This window comes from Rhineura floridana, chromosome 11 (genome assembly GCF_030035675.1).
Source record: "Rhineura floridana isolate rRhiFlo1 chromosome 11, rRhiFlo1.hap2, whole genome shotgun sequence".
Taxonomy (NCBI): Eukaryota; Metazoa; Chordata; class Lepidosauria; order Squamata; family Rhineuridae; genus Rhineura; species Rhineura floridana.
In genome coordinates, this window is record NC_084490.1 from 70,201,877 (window position 1) to 70,222,969 (window position 21,093).

General features: G+C 42.3%; 1 protein-coding gene across 4 annotated transcripts in view; it reads right to left on the minus strand.

Annotated features, from left to right (window-relative positions):
* The window catches only part of DDC (dopa decarboxylase), a 208,367-nt gene that overhangs the window by 110,585 nt on the left and 76,689 nt on the right, over positions 1-21,093 (minus strand). For 3 of the 4 annotated variants that reach the window (XM_061589210.1, XM_061589211.1, XM_061589209.1), the window contains exon 5: positions 17,397-17,531. The exons of the other annotated variant lie outside the window; for it this stretch is intronic. In XM_061589210.1, coding sequence (XP_061445194.1) covers positions 17,397-17,531 — 135 coding nt within the window. The remainder of the gene's footprint in view (positions 1-17,396; positions 17,532-21,093) is intronic. 4 annotated transcript variants of the gene reach the window in all.

Below are 21,093 nucleotides of genomic sequence, written 5' to 3' on the forward strand. Positions count from 1 at the left end.
ACCAGCTCCAGGCGCTATTGGATGAAACCGATTATCTAGATCCATTTCAATCGGGGTTCAGGCCTGGTTTTGGCACTGAGACTGCCTTGGTCGCCCTGTTTGATGACCTATGTCGGGAGAGAGACAGAGGGAGTGTGACTCTGTTGATTCTCCTTGACCTCTCAGCGGCTTTTGATACCATTGACCATGGTATCCTTCTGGAGAGGCTTGCGGAATTGGGAGTTGGAGGCACTGCTTGGCAGTGGTTCCGCTCCTACTTAGTGGGTCGTCTCCAGAAGATAGTGCTTGGGGAACATTGCTCGACACCGTGGGTTCTCCAATGTGGGGTCCCGCAGGGTTCGGTTCTGTCTTCCATGCTTTTTAACATTTATATGAAGCCGCTGGGGGCGGTCATCAGGAGTTTTGGAGTGCGTTGTCATCAGTATGCTGATGACACGCAGCTCTACTTCTCCTTTACATCTTCTTCAGGTGAGGCAGTCGATGTGCTGAACCGTTGCCTGGCTGCGACAATGGACTGGATGAGAACTAACAAACTGAGACTCAATCCTGACAAGACTGAGATGCTGTTGGTGGATGGTTTCTCTGATCGGATGGTGGATATATACCCTGTCCTGGATGGGGTTACACTCCCCCTAAAGGAACAGGTGCGTAGTCTGAGAGTCATCTTAGACTCTTCCCTCACACTTGAGGCTCATGTAGCCTCGGTGGCCCGGAATGCGTTCTACCAACTTCGGTTGGTAGCCCAGCTACGTCCCTATCTGAATAAGGAGGACCTCTCATCAGTGGTACATGCTATGGTAACCTCGCGTCTGGACTACTGCAATGCGCTTTACGTAGGGCTACCTTTGAAGACGATTCGGAAGCTACAGCTAGTGCAGAATGCGGCAGCCAGACTGCTAACAAGAACTAAGCGGTCTGAGCATATAACACCTGTGCTAGCCCGTTTGCACTGGCTTCCAATATGCTTCCGGGCCAGATTCAAAGTGTTGGTACTTACCTATAAAGCCTTATACGGCGCGGGACCACGATATCTGTCGGAACGCCTCTCCCGCTATGAACCGGCCCATACACTACGGTCTACTACGAAGGCCCTCCTCCGGGTTCCGACTCATAGGGAAGCCCGGAGAGTGGTGACAAGATCTAGGGCCTTCTCAGTGGTGGCCCCCGAACTATGGAATGGTCTCCCCGAGGAGGTGCGCCTGGCGCCGACACTATCATCTTTTCGGTGCCAGGTTAAAACCTTTCTCTTCTCTGAGGCATTTTAATTCCTGTTAATCGTAAATTATTATATTTTGATTTTAGACTGTACAGTTTTGTGTACAGTTTTGTGTTATTTTTATTGTATTTTTAATGTTCACCGCCCAGAGAGCTGTTGCTAGTCGGGCGGTATATAAGCTTAATTAAATAAATAAATAAATATCTGCAGGAGGCCCTCACCTGCAGAGCACAGTGATTGACTGGGTATATAAGGGATAAGATGGTGTTTCAGGTATCCTGGTCTCAAGCTGTATAGGGCTTTGTACACCAAAACTAGAACCTTGAACTTGGCCCAGTAGCAAATGGGCAGCCAGTGCAATTCTTTCAGCAGCTGGGTGACATGTTGGTGATACCTGCCCCAGTGACCAGTCTCGCTGCCACATTTTGCACCAGCTGCAGCTTCCGGACCAACCTCAAGGGCAGCCCTACATAGAGTGCATTACAGTAATCCAGCCTGGAGGTTATCAATTCGTGGACAACAATGGCCAGGCTATCCTGGTCCAGAAATGGCTGCAGTTGTCTTACCTGCCGTAGCTCATAAAAGGCACTCCTAGCCACTGAGATCACCTGGGCCTCTAGCAACAAAGATGAATCTAGGGGCACCCCCAGACTACGGACCTGCTCTTTCAGAGGGAGTACAACCCCATCCAAAGCAGGCAACTGACCAATTATCTGAACTCGGGAATCACCAACCCACAGCGCCTCCATCTTCAGACTCAGTTTATTGGCCCTCATCCAGCCCACCACTGAGTCCAGACAGTGGTCCAGGGTTTGCACGTCCTCTCCTGATTCAAATGTTGCAGAGAAATAGAGCAGGGTATTGTCAGCATACTGCTGATGCCTTGCCCCAAATCTCCTGATGACTGCTCCCAAGGGCTTCATATAGATGTTAAACAGCAGGGGGGACAAGATGGTACCCTGTGGCACCCCACAGCACAACTGCCAGGGTGCTGAAATGCTATTCTCTGAAAACAACTCTGAAGATAGGATTGGAACCAATGTAAAACAGTGCCTCCAATACCCATCTCACCAAGTCGACCCAGGAGGATACCATGTTCAATGGTATCAAAAGCCGCTGAGAGATCAAGTAAGAGTAACAGGGTCACACTCCCCCTGTCCTTTTCCCGATAAAGTTCATCCATCAGGGCAACCAAGGCCGATTCAGTCCCGTAACCAGGCCTGAACCCAGACTGGAATGGGTCAAGATAATCTGTTTCATCCAAGAGTACTTGCAATTGCTGCGCCACAACCCTCTCCATCACCTTCCCTAAAAGGGGGTATTTGCGACCAGTTGGTAATTGTCGCAGACCAATGGGTCCAGGGTGGGCTTTTTCAGGGTGGCTGGAACCACTCCCTCCCGCAATGATGTGTGGACCACAACCTGGATCCACTCGGTCAACCCCCCTTGGCAGGCTTTAATAAGCCAAGAAGGGCAAAGGCGAGAGGATATGATGCTGGACTAGAAGATGTTCAGGATACAGCTGGAGGCCCTCAGTCAGTGAGTGAACAGGAGGCCCCTCCACACCCTGCAGAGCAAAGACGCCTGTGAGTAGCACAGCAATGCAGGCATTCTGGCCATTTAAGGCTACAAGCTCCTGGGAGTCAGAGGGCTGATTGCTAGCACCTGAACCAGGGAGGGGAGCTTAAAAGGCTGTGAGTGGCTTGGGGCTGTTGCTGGAAACAATGTTGACCTTGCATGACTCCTTGTAGCCAGCCGGCTTGTCATGGTATGGCTTGACCCTGCCCTATCTCATTGGATTCCCTTGACTTTGGACTTCCCCAGGACTTGTCTGTTTTTCACTCTTGGTATTTACACTGACTATGGTTGTGGGCCTCTTGCCTCAAGCCTGACAGATTTATGGCCTGGCTGCTGGTTGTTATCTGTCAATTACTTTACAGCAGCCATAAATTATTGCCTTCAGTCAGCAGAGACTGATAGTCTAGTCTTGTTTTATTGGATGAATTTCAGGTGGTACAGCTTAAGGACAAGGTACAGGAGATCGTGTCTCTGGACCCTTGTCCCTCATGGCTGATAAAAACTAGCGAAGAAGGCATGGCCAGCTGGGCCAGGGAGGCGATCATTGCGTCTTTATGAGAGGAAGTGCAAAAGACGACAGTTGTAAGAAATCCTACCTGGATCGAGAAAATTTCAATAACTATTGTATGGTCACAAATGTCCCCTTCTTATGCAAGGTTCTTCAGTGAGCGGTCATTTACTGGTTCCAGGCTCTCTTGGATGAAACTGATTTTCCAGATCCATTTCAATCAAGGTTTAGACCAGGGATGGAAACTGCCTTGGTCACCCCTTTATGATGACCTCTGTCGAGAAAGAGACAGGGAGTGTGACCCTACTGATTCTTCTTGATCTCTCAGCAACTTTTGATACCATTGGCCATGGTATCCTCTTGGAGTGGCTGTCTGAATTGTGACTCGGTGGCACTGCTTTGTGGTGATTCTGTTTGGTCCTATTTGGATGGTCATCTCCAGAGGGCTTATTTGGAGAAAAATTCCAAATATCAAAGAAACAGTTCTATGACACTGATGTTTAGAACACTAAAATATCATCTTTGTTAGAAGATGCTACATTAATTGACTTCCTCTGGAAGGATTCACTGTTTTTTAAAAAAAGTAAAAATGGTAAAAGTGCAAGGTCAAGGTTAAATTTCATTTAAGTTCAAAAGCTTTTCCTGGTCCTGCTGAGAATTTATACATATGGATGGCTGCTAAATACTAGTCACATTGTGCAAAGAAGGACTGCTTTGGGATAAACATAAGGCCAGTTTAAATAAAATATTTTTTGACAGGACAATTTAGGTTACTCACTATCTGTTAAAAAGCCTCATATGCAGTAATATTTGAATATGTCATGCACCAGACTGCAAGAAGGTAATTGTGGTGCCAGTTATCAGTAAACATTTGAAACATCATCCAGTGGCGTCACTAGGGTTGGTGTCACCTGGTGCGGTAACTCATGGTGTCACCCCCATGGACCTCCTCCCGGACCAGACCATACAGATCCTTAGTAATGTTTTTTGTACTAATGTTACTCGTAAATCGTAATTCCTGTATATCACTGAATGTAATGGCAATAGTAGTGACATCAACAACTAGCAAAATTAAAATTACACCTTTAAATTACAATATCATATGCACAGCTCAAATTCTTGCTCTTATTACTAATGGGAGTTAATTATCTTGCATATGCCCATAGTAAATTTTCAGATACTTTCAGACCCTCAGCAATTTTCAAGTGGTCTATGTAGAAGAAAAGTTTGGGAACCCCGCTATAAGACATCTGCTTATGTCCCTATGCTGCTCTCACCCCTCATTTAGGTGCCTGGGATGCATGCGTGTGGACACACCTCCTTACAATTATGGAAAGTGATTCTTAATAATAAGCCTCCAGACACAAAGTTACATAGGTATTTATCAGTTGTTTAGTAGAAAATTCAGAAGTGCAGAGTACCTTCATGATAGTTGCAGCCACATACACCCTTTTTTACTCCTGGATTAAGGATGAGATCTTTGTTAATGCATTCTCTCACAACAACAAACATCTCTAGGAGCCAATCAGCATGTAAGTGGAGAGTGTTAGCAATTGAGAAGAGTCTTCTCAGTGGCTGACTCACCTCCTTTCACTCTGATTGGCTCCAATCAGCAGGAAAGGCAAGGAAGCCTATTAGAAGACTCTTCTCAGTGACTAACACACTCCCTTTTCATGCTGACTGTAGGATGCTTGGAGACATAGGGACCCTGCTCCCAAAAAAGCAGAGGGACTAAGTTTCCCTGGACGACTACCCTCCTGGTGCTTATGGACATGACCGTAATATATTTTGTGATGTGCAAGTTCGATATTATTTATTAAGTGTGTTTAGGATTACACTGATGGCATTCCCAAATATGTACTTTCACACAGACTTTGGTTTTCCATAACACAATGTTTGTCCAAGCCTCCACACTTGGGAAGGGGCACTACTTGCACACCCATTCCATAAGCACATCAAAGTTGGATACACACCTGAACCAAGACCCAGACAAAAGGGCACTCAAAACAAAAAGGTAATTACAGTGGCTGAGTAGATCTTGTACAGTGGTTATACTGACTGGGCAGCCACTGTCCTTCATATTTTACAAAATACTTTTTCCTATACAAAGATTAAATTTCTGTGTATGAAAAAGTAATATATGAAGCGGTCTCAATAGTGAGAAAAGTAAACAAGTGAATGGTGATCCAAATGTTTTTCATTCTCACGTTATGAAGCTAGCTGCCAGATGATGTATCACCTTCCCTACACATGCAGTGTAGACTGAAAAAACAGCACCCAATACATGCACGTGTTCTTTCCAACATGAATCTACAGGTCTCAAAAAGTAATGTGTGACAAAGTCCTCAAACACCGTATAACATTCCTCAGACATGGTCTCTTATTCTTCCAGCATGCCTTCACACCATCACTTTGCCAAAACATAAGGATAGGGGGAGGTTCACAATTATGATTTCCTATTTATTTAATCTAAAAATATTTAAAATACACAAAAACAGCCAGGGGAAGATATTGGAGAAATATAAAATAAATACAAATTAAAAAGGGGGGGAGGTGAAGAGACTTTAAATGTGCTACTCACCATCTCTCAGCCTCCCCTCCCCTCAGGATGAATAATAATAACAATAATAAACTTTATTTCCACCCCGCCCTTTTTCCAATAGGACTCAGAGCAGCTTACAACTAAAAACAACACCATTAAAACATACAGAAGTATACAATTAAAAAAGAATGAAACTATGAGAAAAATTAAAACCATAAAATATAGGTTAAAAACAGCGGACAATTTAAAATAATAAAATCATATAATGTAATCACCAAACCTATGACACTTAATCCTGGTCGTTCTCTATCCCAAATGCCCGTTGAAATAAAACAGTCTTTACTTGTCGCCGGAAAGACGGCAAGGAGGGAGCTGATCGCACCTCACTCGGAAGGGAGTTCCACAGCCTAGGGGCGGCCACCAAAAAGGCCCTATCTCGTGTCCACATCATATGTGCTTGCGAAGGTGTGGGGAACACAAGAAGGGCCTCACCTGAAGATCTCAAATCCTGGACAGGTTCATGTAGGGAGATACGATCTGTCAAATAGTCTGGGCCTGAACCGTATAGGGCTTTGTAGGTCAAAACCAGCACTTTGAATTGTGACCGGAAACAAAATGGCAGCCAGTGGAGCTGTTGTAACAGGGGAGTTGTATGGTCCCTGTAACCAGCCCCGGTTAGCACTCTGGCTGCAGCTCTTTGTACCAATTTAGTTTCCGAACAGTCTTCAAAGGCAGCCCCACATAGAGCATGTTACAGTAGTCTAAGCGGGATGTAACCAAGGCATGCATCACTCTAGTCAAATCAGGCAGCTCCAGGAACGGGCGCAGCTGGCGCACCAGTTTTAATTGGGCAAATGCGCTCCTAGATACAGCAGCAATCTGGGCCTCCAAATTCAAAGCTGAGTCCAGGAGTACACCCAAACTGCGAACCTGAGACTTCAGGGGGAGTGCGACCCCATCCAGCACCATTTGAATCCCTAGACCCTGATCTGCCCTCCGGCTGACCAGGAGTACCTCTGTTTTATCAGGATTTAATCTCAACTTGTTTGCCCTCATCCAGTCCATCACTGATGCCAGACACTGGTTTAGGACCTGTACGGCTTCCTTGGCTTCAGGTGGAAAAGAGAAATAGAGTTGAGTGTCATCAGCATACTGATGGCACCGAACCCCAAAACCCCAGACAACCTCTCCCAGTGGTTTCATGTAGATGTTGAATAACATGGGGGACAAAATGGAACCCTGAGGGACCCCATAGGTCAATGGCCAAGGGGTCGAGCAGGAGTCCCCCAGTACCACCTTCTGGGTTTGGTCCTCCAGGAAGGATTGGAGCCACTGTAACACAGTGCCCCCAAGTCCCATCTCGGCAAGGCGGCCCAGAAGGATACCATGATCGATGGTATCGAAAGCCGCTGAGAGGTGCAGTAGAACCAGCAGAGACACACTCCCCCTGTCCAGTTCTCTGCATAGGTCATCCACCAAGGCAACCAAAGCCATCTCTGTCCCATAGCCAGGCCTGAAACCAGATTGAAATGGATCCAGATAATCCGTATCATCCAGGAATCTCTGGAGTTGGGCAACCACCACATGCTCTATATCTTGCTTAAAAATATTGCTTAAGAATATTGGAGACTGGCCGGTAGTTACCTAGTAAAGAGGGATCCAGGGAGGGCTTTTTCAGCAGTGGTCTTATAACTGCCTCCTTTAAGCATGATGGAATTCTGCTCCCTTGTAGAGAGGCATTAACTACTTCCCTGACCCAATCGACCAGTCCCCCTCTGGTACTTCTAATGAGCCAGGAAGGGCAAGGGTCCAGTACACACGTGGTGGCACGCGCCGCTCCAAGGATCTTGTCCACATCCTCGGGTAGAACAAGTTGAAAAGAATCCATTTTAATTGGACAGGCACCGAAGTTACATCCTCAGAGACTGTATCAATTTTAGCATCCAAGTCACAGCGAATCTGAGCGACTTTGTCTGCAAAGTGCCGTGCAAATTCTTGACAGCGGTCTGCTGAGTGGTCAGAATTACCCTCACGGGGTCTGGAACTTAAAAGCCCCCTAACCACTTGAAACAGTTCCACTGGACGACTCCCAGCAGATGCAATGGAGGCCGAGAAGAAATATTTCTTCTTAGCCCGTACTGCCTCGGAGTAGGCCTTCAAATAGGCTCTAGCCCGAGATCAATCAGCTTCGCTCCGAGTCTTCCGCCAACGTCGCTCTAGTCCCCGACTGACACGCTTCATCACCACCAGCTCCTTGGAAAACCATGGAGCTGGTTTGGCTCCACTCCGAAAGAGGGGACGCTTGGGAGCGATCGTGTCCACCGCCCTGGCCATTTCTCTATTCCAGAGGTCAACCAGGGCTTCGACAGGAACACCTGCCAAGGTGACAGGAAAATCTCCAAGAGCCATCAGGAAACCATCTGGATCCATCAGCCTCCTGGGACGGACCATTCTAATCGGTCCCCCACCCCTGCAGAGGCTCTGAGTCCCAATGAGTCTAAACCCGGCCAGGTAGTGATCTGTCCATGACAACGGAACCACCGCAAGTTCTTCCACACCAAGATCACCGTCATCCCGACCAACACAGAAAACAAGGTCGAGGGTGTGACCAGCAACATGAGTGGGGCCAGATACTACTTGGGACAGACCCATGGTTGTCATGGAGGCCATGAAGTCCTGAGCCACTCCCAACAGAGCAGTCTCTGGAGAATGTCAATGGAGAACCATGAGCAACCCCAGGAAGAAGGGCACACTTAAAATGTAGAGGAAAAAATCATCTATAACCATAGTGTGAAATCAAATACTTATTGGGACACAGTATGAAGAAATATTTACATAAACATGACTCTCAAATATGTTTATAAATTACACAATCTGTAAATATATTTATAGTGCAATCCGATGTTTATTTACTCAGAAGCAAGTCCCAATGTATTCAATGGGGCTTACTCAAACTGGGAAGTGTGCAGAGAACTACAGCCTCAAGTGATAAGGAACTTGTTCTTTCAACTTGTTCTTTTAAGTTGAGACCTTATCCAAGTCTGAGTCTGTGTTGGAATTGCTTTTTAATATGTTTTTAAGCCTTTTCTTTTTTTAAAAAAAATGTTTTATTAAAGCTTTTAAAAAATATTTTCAAAGATGTTTTAATATATTTTAAAGTCTGTTTTTATGATGTTGTAAAGTGTTTTTAGTGCTTTTGTTTGCCGCCCAGGGCTCCTACTGGGAGGAAGGGCGGGATATAAATCAAATAATAAATAAATAAACTTCATTCACCCAACCCAAAATTCTGAATCATGCCTCTTTAGGCTGTTTTCCAACTGTTTATTCTTGCTTTATGGTTATTGGATTTTAAATGGCTTTATTTTTTGTTGTGAGCTGCCTTGGTTTCCAACCCTACCTCACGGGTTGTTGGAAAGACTACACACACACACTGCAGATGTATAAATACATACAGCCCATGTAATAGTTTATTGTCAAACCAGTTGGTCATTGCAGAAAAATCAGTATTAGTTTTTTAAAAAGCAGTATTAGTTTCCTACAGAATAAAAACTGTAATACCTAAGTAAGCCCTGCCTACTTGCTTTAAAATAGGACTGGAGGGGGGGGGACAGAAAGAGAACACAAACACAATTTTTTACATTCACTCCAATGTCCCATTGATTTTCAGCACATTCATAACCATGTCTACTCAAAAGTAAATCCTATTGAATTCAATGGGATTTACTCTGGAGATATGGGATTAGCAATGCTTTTACCCCCACAAAAGCAAGTACTGGGAAGGTTTTCAAAACACTGCCCAGGATCTGACTCCTACACACAAGAGGGGAAAAAACTGAAATGTATATACTTACCCAATTTATGAGATTTTCAGATAAACAGGGGGGGGGAACCACCATTTTCTGGCCTTGCAATGAGGTTTACTAGACACTGCCACAGGTCAAACAAACACTTCACTGATTGGCTGCAATCCTGAACGGGCAGGGTTAAAGCTACGAAGTGCTATACAGTAGTTTAAAAAAAGATTTAACAGGGGCGGCTGATGTTTTTATGTATATCTCAAGAACCGGACCACCTAGAAACTTAATTTTTTTTTAATTAAAGCTGAGAATCACCCCCCTCTGATGGTGTCACCTGGTACGGTCCGCACCCCCCGCACCCCCCTAGTGATGCCACTGACATCATCTCCTTTTAGTAAGTTATTAATCTTCCCTAATATGGTGTTCTCCATACATTTGGATTATAACTCCCATCAGCACCAGCCAGTATGGTTCTGTTGACTGAGGCCAATGGGAGGTTTAGTAAAAAAAAATCTAGAGGGCACCAGCTTGGGAACTGCATATTAGAACATTGCTTACAGAGTAAAGACCACAACATTCCAATGTCAGTAAACATAAGTTATTGTTCACTATTAGTGAATTCACTATTAGTGAATTTCCCTGCTTTTTAATCCGGGAGGTAAGAGATGGAATCCTGTGCAAGTTAGCACCAGCAGTAACAGAAATAGTTCAGCAGGGTATTTTAAATGTTATATTACCGTCAAGAATGCCTTTACTTTTACAAGAGGTCATGGCTTAGTGGCAGAGAACATGCTTTGCATGCAAAAGTCCCCACGTTCAATACCCAGCATCTCCAATTAGGGCTGGGAGAGATCCTTATCTGAAACCTTGTCAGTCACTACTGAGCTAGATGGACCAATGGTCCGACTTGGTATAAAGCAGCTTCCCATGTTTCCTATACTCTGCAGGGGATACACAAAGAAATATGCTTGAGACCCTTTCTTTAAACATTGTGCATCTTGCAATCTATATTACTTTGCAAAGTATCAGCAGGTACTACCTCTTCTGCTTTAATCTCTGAATGCCAGTCATAGGGCTCACTGTGACAGATTATACACTTAAGAAGCAACTGTGTGTTCTGAGATTCTGAAAAGAGTCACATTATCCACAGTATGGAAAATACTGATTAAAATTAAATCGTAGCAGACAACAGCAGTGTTGCAAAGGAAGGCTATATTACAACCAAGTTACTTTCCAAGCTAACCTCTGACTTATTTATTATTTAAATCCTATGAACCAATCAGCATGAAATGGGAGTGTGTTAGCTGCTGAGAAGAGTCTTCTAACATGCTTTCTTGTCCTTTCCTGCTGATTGGAGCCAATCAGAGAGAAAGGAGGTGAGTCAGTCACTGAGAATACTCTTTTCAGAAGCTAATACTCTCGTCTTTTGTGCTTATCCTACGGATGTCTATTGTTATGGGAGAAGGCATTAAAAAGGATCTTATTTTCAACCCAGCAGCAAAAAAAGAAGGAGGGGCATGGCTGTGACTATCATGAAGAGACCCTGCACTTTTTAATTTGCTACCGCACTACTGGTCACAAACAGAAAAACCACTTGGCCACCTCATTAGTGTAATATGGTTGTTACACTAACTGCAACAACCAAGAGCTAAATTCAAGATTAAAGTGTTAAAAACAAAGAGTCGCATCAAATCTCAAAATAACTACAGCAATGTTATGAGCACAGGTCAAACAGCCGCACACACTTCAAACAAAAAGTATTTGAGCATTTTGTCATTTATAAACCCATTTAAGGATTTATACCACCAGCATCAACCCAAACACAAGAAGCCTCTATTTTTCTCCCATGAGTGGGAAAACAATGATCCCTCCACCCATTGCCACCCTGGGCTCCTTCTGGGAGCAATGGTGGGATATAAATTTAATAAATTAAAGAAATAAATGCTGCTGCTACAGTCAATTTAAAAGTTCTTTTCAAAAAAGAAAAAACACAAAACCAAGAGACTGAGCAACTACACTTCAGGGTTGTCATACACAACTCCCTCTCAGCCCCCCCCCCACAATATCTGTACAGCCACACTAGGCTACTTTGCAGGGCTGCTGTAACCTATCCAGCACTATATCCACCCCTCCCCACTGCTGCACTATGCATATACTAATGAGTGTGTGTGTGTGTGTGTGTGTGAGAGAGAGAGAGAGAGAGAGAGAGATTTAAGAAGCAAGAGCTAAATTCAGGATTAAAGTGTTACAAACAAAGAGTCTCATACAATTTCAAAATAACTACAACAATGTTATGAGCTCAGGTCAAACAGCCACACACACTGCAATCAAAAAGTATTTGAGCTTTTGTCATTTATAAACCCATTTAAGGATAGGGGGTGGGGGTGGCAAGGGCGATTGAGCCAGCGGAAAGAGCAGGCAGCGGGAGACAGCGCGGGTGGCAACACACACACATCACCGTCACTCACCTCAATTCTGCTGCTGCCTTCTCCGTCATCCTTGCCCTCTGGCTTTCTCCCTCCATCGTCCATTTTTTTCTCTCTCTCTCTCCTAACTGTCTGGCTCTCCATTTCCTCCCTCCTGCTTCTTCACACAGAGCACGAGGGAAGAGCAACAGTGAGCAGAAGGCCAGTGTGAGTCACATGTCTGTTGCCTACCAATCACAGGAGCAGAAGACTTCCCCTGCTTCCTCCAAGTAACTGGAAGGGGAGCGGGAGGGGGAGTGAAACGAAAGAACTCCTGGTTTCTACTGCGCCTACATGACATTATAATCCACGGTAATGCATTTTTTATCTATTAATTAAAAACAAACCATGCTTTTTTTTTACTTTAAACCTACTGAAGATGAAGCTCTGTGTTTGGGGCAAGCTCAGGGATTTGATTAGAGATATGTTACAGTCAGTGGTGTGCTGGAGCTGGCTCATACGGGCTTGCGAGAGCCGATTGTAAAAGTTTCGAGAATTTTGCGAGCCGGTTGTTAACCGAGGGAGCAGGGGAAGTCTTCTGCTCCTCTGATTGGTGGATGAAAGACATGTGCCAGGAGCATGGACTTCTGGGCAGAGCTTGGAAAAGTTACTTGTTTGAACTGCAACTCCCATCAGCCCAATCCAGTGGCCATGCTGGCTGGGGCTGACTTTTAGTTCAAAAAAGTAACTTTCCCAAGCTCTGCTTCTGGGCAGCGTCGCTCTTCCCTCATACAGAGGCACAAGGAAGGAAGTGGAGAGAGGGGGGGGAAATGCTACCACAGTGGAGGGAGAAAGCCAGAGGAGAAGGCAGCTGCAGAATGGAAGTAAAGAGCTGTGGAAGTGAGTGATTATGATGTGTGTGTGTGTTACCCTTTCTGGCTTCCAGGGGTGAACTTTGCACATGCCCTACTGCCCACCCGCTCTTTCGTCTCCCTGTCCGCCCCCCGCTCTGTTTCTGTCAACAGCACAAGAAAACTGGGAATAATGAAACAAGCAATTCCTGTAATCACTGCTGACCTACCCCAACACCAAATTTGTTTTCTGTCTTTTTTGGGGTAGGGCTACAAATGACACAGCTCAGTGTAATTTTAAGAAATATAATTATAGTGATTAGCATTACTCATTTTGAGATGGCAGCAATTCTTTTCATGTACCTTGTCACATTGTGCTATACAGGACTATTTTTTTAACCATTCTGGGCCAATCATGCAATGGAAATGTGCATGGTTTGCAATTGTGCTGGGATTGTGGAATATTGCCAGAACCAGAGAGCAAAATCTAGCTGCTGTTAAAGCAATCTTGATAATCTGAGAGTATGTTTTTTTAAAAAAAGGTAGGTTTCTAGAACTAATGTTCTGGTTTCTAACTATTTAACTGACACTAGGAATTGTTTGAAAACAGTAATTTTGACAGTCCTCCTAGGGTCTGTCAACAGGGCTAGCCAACACCATGCCTTTTCATTGTTTTGGACTAAAACTCCCATGAGCCCCAACCAGCACGGCCAATTGTCAGGGACTATGGGAGATGTAGTCTACACCACCTGGAGGGCACCATATTGGCTACCCCTTCCCTAGAAACAGTACAAGAAAAATTATTCCAGTACTAATAGGATGAAATGGGTGTGTTTCCCTTGGCTTAGAAGCCCATTTCAGAAGCCATCATATTGGGTGGTATTCTGTTAACACATCTTGTTAATGCAGGGATTTCCATTTGCATAACAAGACTCCCGCCTCAACCCTCTGTATATGCCCCTTTCTCAAATCTGTTCTGGAGGGTTGGGGAAACCCCTACAACAAATTTAGAGGATGCATGGGGGAAGGAGAGGGGGGATGTCCTATCCTATCACTCAAGCAAAAATCTTTGCACTGATGGGACCACGACTAAATACATTGGATACAAGCTATTATGTCAAATAGTGTTGATCATCAGTTCAGAGAAGAGGACATAATGGAAGTCTAGATTTAGTCTTTCCCTTCCCCCCACCACACTAAATGGACGATAAGTGGTACCAAGCATAGCCTGACTGCTTCATTATTGAACTTTATGATTGATGGGAAACGTGCATGTAGCATGCATTTGCATGTGCATTTCCTCTTATTGGACCGAGTTGCTAGAGAAACTGAAATGGAGAACTACAAGAAGAAATGTCAATATCCTATGCTAGTGGCAGAATTATTATTCTGTTTTTATATATTTTTATATATATTTTCATATATGTCAAGCATACCGATGAGGTGCGCCTGGCGCCAACGCTGCTATCTTTTCGGCGCCAGGTGAAAACCTTTTTATATTCCCAGGCATTTTAATGTGTACTATTAATATTTATTGATGTATTTTGCTGCTGTTTTGATTTTTGTTTATGTCTGTTTGGTTTGATTCCATTGTATTATTGTATTTATATATTTTCTGATTGTTTTATTGTTATGTACACCGCCCAGAGAGCCCTTGGGCTTAGGGCGGTATATAAATTAAATTAAATAAATAAATTAAATTAAATTAATTTTTGAGACTAATAAATTTCTCTTTGTGTTCTGTTATTTTATATCTGTGTAGTTAAACCCTGATAGTTATTGAAAACTTCCATCCTGATGAATATATTTATTTATTAATTAAAAAATTATATACTGCTGGATTGTAAGAAACCTCTAAGAGCTTTACAAAACATTAAAATTATCAATAAAACAGTTAAAAACACTTTAAAACATTTTTAAATGAACTAAAAACAGCAACAGACAAACACAAACATCAGCATCTATGCATCTGGATAGGCTTGCCTAAACAAAAAAGTTTTAAGCAGGCGCCGAAAAGAATATAACAAAGGCACTTGCCTAATGTCAATGATTAAAAAGAAAGGGCATATTTAATTTGTTGTTATCTTGCAATCATTTATTTCTTTTCTTTTTTGCTCTCTCTTTTAGTTTTGAGTGATGCACATCATGGTCAATTTTCTAAAGTAATGCTCTAATTTTAGGTTCCTCATATGGCTAAAAGACATTGAGGAAGACTACAGAGTGGTTCTAAGGCAACCACAGTTTGGTATGAGAGTTCAGAAATTGGTTGCTATGTGCCTTCAAGTCAATTACGACTTATGGCAACCCTTTGAATCAGCGACCTCCAATAGCATCCGTTACAAACCACCCTGTTCAGTTCTTGTAAGTTCAGGTCTGTGGCTTCCTTTATGGAATCAACCCGTTTCTTGTTTGGTCTTCCTCTTTTTCTACTCCCTTCTGTTTTTCCCAGCATTATGGTCTTTTCTAGTGAATCCTGTCTTCTCATTATGTGTCCAAAGTATGGTAACTTCAGTTTCATCATTTTAGCTTCTAGTGACAGTTCTGGTTTAATTTGTTCTAACACCCAATGACTTGTCTTTTTCACAGTCCATGGTATGCACAAAGCTCTTCTCCAACACCACATTTCAAATGAGTTGATTTTTCTCTTATCTTCTTTTTTCACTGTCCAACTTTCACATCCACACATAGAGATTGGGAATACCATGGTCTGAATGATCCTGACTTTAGTGTTCAGTGATACATCTTTGCATTTGAGGACCTTTTCTAGTTCTCTCACAACTGCCCTCCCCAGTCCTAGCCTTCTTCTGATTTCTTGACTATTGTCTCCATTTTGGTTAATGACTCTGCCAAGGTATTGATAATCCTTGACAAGTTCAATGTCCTCATTATCAACTTTGAAGTTACATAAATCTTCTGTTGTCATTACTTTAGTCTTTTTGATGTTCAGCTGTAGTCCTGCTTTTGTGCTTTCCTCTTTAACTTTCATCAGCATTCATTTCAAATCATTACTGGTTTCTGCTAAGAGTATGGTATCATCTACATATCTTAAATTACTGATATTTCTCCCTCAATTTTCACACCTCATTCATCTTGAGCCAATCCCACTTTCCACATGATGCGTTCTGCATATAGATTAAACAAATAGGATGATAATACACCCCTGTCTCACACCCTTTCTGATGGGGAACCAATTGGTTTCTCCATATTCTGTCCTTACAGTAGCCTCTTGTCCAGAGTATAGGTTGTGCATCAGAACAATCAGATGCTGTGGTACCCCCATTTCTTTTAAAACCATTCTATAGTTTTTTGTGATCTACACAATCAAAGACTTTGCTGTAATTTATAAAGCACTGGGTGATTTTCTTCTGAAATACCTTGGTCCATTCCATTATCCAGCATATGCTTGCAATATGATCTCTGGTGCTTCTTCCCTTTCTAAATCCAGCTTGGATTCCCCCCCCCAGAGAGCTGGTTGTTAAACATTTACCAGCACACCACTGCTTACAGCCATCTCTGAGTTTTAATGAACGACAACAGATTATGAGAACTTCTCAAGAAAAAAGTTCAAACAGCTTCTTGTTTTTCTCTCTCCCATTTTTCACTTTAACCTGTGAATTCTCTGTGGGGGGGTTGTGTATCACCAAGAAAACTTTCAGAGTTGTAGAGCAAGCGATTCTGAATCCAACAGTATAAGACTTGTAAGTTTTTGTTTTGAATTGGGACTATACAAAGCACCAGAAAGGTGTGGGGGGGGTATTTTCATTTAACATGGTAGAATGCGAAAAATACCTACTGGCTATAGTATACAGCCACTCTTGTGGCTGTATAATGATAAGGCAGAATGGTCAAAAAGCATTAATGCCCAGTTCTTACATTTCTCAAATTGTAGGAACTGATTAGAAGTTATCCCCTTGCTTATTTTGTTGAATGACATGGAGAATGCTTTGAGCTGGATTCTGAACACTTTCTGAGCAATTAACTGCTTAAAAACTGCATAGATTATCGTCAAACTACATGTTATGATAACTACACATTTAAACAAGTGTGTTTAAATTAGCCACTTTTAATTTGAAGAAAAAGCAGCAGTAAGACCTCAGATCCAGAATGTGCTCCCAATCTACATTGGGGCCCTGCAACTGGTTCCTGCTGAAAATCCCAACTGCTGCTATTTGTCCACAGATGTGGAAGCAGTAGTGGGAGGGAAATTTCAGCGGGAAAACAGCACAGGCCCCCAATAAGGATCAGGAGCACATTAAAGATTGGAGCCCTGCAGCTACTTTTTCTACAAATATAAAAGCAGTTAATTTAAACATATGTTTAAAAATGTGTGTATCATAATGTGCAGTTTGGTCCTCAACTGTATGCATTCCTTAGGAACCACTCCATAAGCTAATTTGTCGGTAAAAGACATTACATCACAACCAAAGAGACTATATTGTTTGACTATTATGTGGCACATTATTCCCAACACCCATACTCCAGGGGGTAGAAGTACTCACTTGATCAGAGGTATAAGCCACCAGTTGACCAATGATATCTCCCTGAGTGAGTTTTGCATTTTCTGATTGGACACGATCGATTGCTTTGGTTCTAGCTGCAAGCAGCGCAACCAAGGTAGCTTCACTGGCAGTACTCTGTAATGAAAAAGAGGCACATTCAGTTGGACAGGCAAATCCAATGGAAAATGCCCCAGAATAGTGGTGAATATCCTTTGCATAGAAGAGAACTTGTTAAATATTTAGGGGGCTACCAAACTGGGAAAAAGGAAGCACAGCAGGAAGTACCTCATTAAACTGGCATTTCTTCTTGAAACAATTTAGAAACACTGTTTTGATACAATGAGTTATTTCTCCTGTACAGATTCTGCTAATCCATGTGGTCTAGCAGTAACCAGAATAGAAGTCCTTTCTTTCTGCTTCAGATGTGTAGTTTGCAGCTGACTGATGCTCTGATTTAGAGTGCCAGTCACCTGAAAACACATTTATGTGAAAGCATTGTAAGACAATTCTAGAAAGAGGAGGTCACCAAACATACCAACAAGGAATGCTTGTATAAGTAGCTTGTTAAAATAAAGGGCACAATCCAACTCAAGTTAAATGTTTTTAAACACTATTGATTTCAAAGGCCATTAAGCGCTTGCCTACAGCCCCCCCATTGGAATGAATGGGTCTTGAAATATGGCTGGATCAGGCCACAATAAAATGACAGAGGGGGGAAATTGCGGTGCCTATAATGAAAGCTCTGCTGAGAAAGATGGTTTTATGACATACCTACTAAGTAAAGCTGGCTATTATGCTTTTTTCTTCACTGCAAACACACAAAGGTTACCATGGTGAGCAGCTTCAAGAGGTGGTAGAAATATTGGTAATGCTGCTTGTGTCAACCAGAGCTCCAAGCTGAATTTTTCTTTCGTCTTTGAATTTTTCAAGTGTCACCTCTGAGGCAGCAAGAGAGGATTTCATAATGATTTGGTCTTTCAAACATAATTAAGCACCCATTTACAAAGGTCAACATTGCAATATTCATTTGATTTTAGATCCAGGAATGATTGTCAGTCTAATATAAAGTCCATCTCAGTCATGCCCTTTTTTGTTTTTGTAATTGTTGATGCAAGTATTAGGTGAGGTCCAACTCTACAAATTGCCTAATCTTCAGTAGCAGCACGGACATCCTCCACCCTTATCCTTCAGTCCCTAAATTAAATAATGATCTGCGTCCCAAAACTATAGGCAATCAGGAATTGTCAGCTGAAAAGGGCAGCATTTCCCTTTAGCAAACAGATATAATTGCCCCTTGTCCTCAGCATAAAATTGGGCCTACAGTGAGATCAAGTAAAAAGACACTTTTAGTCATCCTGACATTAGACTTCAGCAGCTGCTAAGGATTCAAACCAGGGTTGATAAAAATCAATATTTTTTTAAAAAAAATAAAAATCAGATTTTTAAAAATTTTAAAGGGATTTTCTTATAGAAATCTTTTAATTTAAATCAGATTTCAATTTTTTCTTAAAACAAATAGCAAAGGGGGCGTGGCAAAGGGGGGCATGGCCAAGACCCAGAGAGAATGGTCATTTGAAACGAGAGCTCTGTGGATGACCCCAGACGCATTCCACCATGGCAAAAGGAAAATTGGCTACAGGCTGTTAAGATTATTTGGAAATTGTTGGGGAATGTCTGTCCTATCCTGGAAAACTAAACTGGCAGAGATTTCAATTTTTTTTAAACCAAAGGAAGAAGACTTCCCTGCTGACAGACCTCCAGCTGAAAAGCTGCAGGCTAAAATGGCGATGGCGCCTATTAATCCAAAACTTGGAGAAACCAGTGAAGAATCAACAGAAGGTTAAGATTAATTTGAAAGAGGGCTTTGCAATGCAATTAACAGAGATGAAGGCTATGTTGCCTGAAACATTTAAAGAGTGGATGTCTCCGACGGAGAAGAAACTAACAACAATAAGTACCCAGCTGGAAGAGATAGTGGCAACTGCTTCTGCAGCAATGGATACGGGGATTAGACATGAGAAAAAAGAAACATAAAAAGGATACCAAGAAATAAAGGGAAAACTCACAGATCTGGAAAACAGAGAATAATACGCAAGAACCTATGACTTCAATATCCCGAACCTTGAGATCAGCAACAAGCAGAATAAGATGAGAGTTGGGGAGGAGGGGTGGAATATTATCCAAATATGATGATTAATAAGTCTATTAATTATTATTTATGAAACAAATGTGGTGTCCAGAAGAGCAATTTAATTCTATTTATTTTATGTATATAAACTTAGTCGAAAACTTAGTAGAAAAAATGGAAGTGTATTGCCCAAGCTATAGTCCTGGCAATACTTATGCCAGGAGTGGGAACAGCAGGTTAAGGTTCTCACGTCTTTGCTTAAAGGGAGGGTTGTTTTTATTGGGTGGAAATGAGCCAAAAAGAGTTTATGTTAATGGAAAATCAGTACAGAGTAACAGGTAATGGAGACAGAGGATGAGTGGGGGGGGATCGTTAAAGAAAATTATGAAACTCATGGAGGGAACATATCTTAAAGTGTTAACGTTAAATGTGAAAGGAATGGGAGATTCAGTTAAAAGGAGAAGGTTGACAAATTATGTTAGTGCATTGAAACCAAATATAATCTTCCTGCAAGAAACTCATAAGGCACAGCAAACAGAGACATTATTTAGACACAAGTGGTTTGGGCTGCAATATATAGCAAAAGGTACTGCTAAGTCAAGGGGTACAGCTGTAATAATTTAGACTTTAAAGTAACCAAAATATTAAGAGATAAAAATGGAAGATTTATATTTTTACGAGGTTTATTGAATAACACTAGACAGTTGACAGTTGGCTCGATATATACGCCTAATAGTTAAATTATTTATGATCTATATTTGCCAAATTAATGAGATTTGCTCAGGGGGGAATTATATTAGGTGGGAATTTAACCTGGAATATTTGTGGCCACTCTCAAAGAGAGATAAAGAAATTGAGGGAACACTGGATTCAGTTGAGGGAGGTGAGAAAACAGTTTAAAATGCTGGGATTATTTCAAGAATGGGGAGTAATTGATGTGTAGAGTGAACTTTATCCTACTAATAAACTTTTACGTTCCACTACGTTCCCCACAATACGAACACACAGATAGATTTTATTCTGACATCCAGTTCCCTTCTGGAGCAGGTTACCTGCAGATATAGGACAAATAAAGATAACAGATCATGCCCAGGTGGAGGTGCCACTTCCTTTGCATGGACATTCCCTGCAGTGGTAGTAACAAATCCAGAATGCAGAGAGAAATAGCATGAATCGATACAAAATCATTTGAAGAAAAATGATGTGGAAGGTATAAACAGTGTTCTGCTATGGGAAGCAAAAAAAGTCTGCCATTAGAGGAATTAGTATAAAGGAATACAGCACATCAAAGAGGAACAGAAGAGCAGACATTGAGAAGCTAGAGAGGGAAATAGAGGAACTAGCATTGAAATATAGGAGAACAGGGGCATACAGAATCTATAAACAGTTGGAAACTAAGCGAAGGGAATTAGAAGTTTTAAAAATAAATTGAGTAATGGTAAACTTGTATCTGAAGCAAAGGTATTAAGATATGGGGGCAAAGGCTCGAAGCTATTAGCTCAAAGCTATTAGCGCAACGTTGCAAAAAAGAGAGAGCCAGAGTCAAAAACGTAGTTAGGGATGAGCACA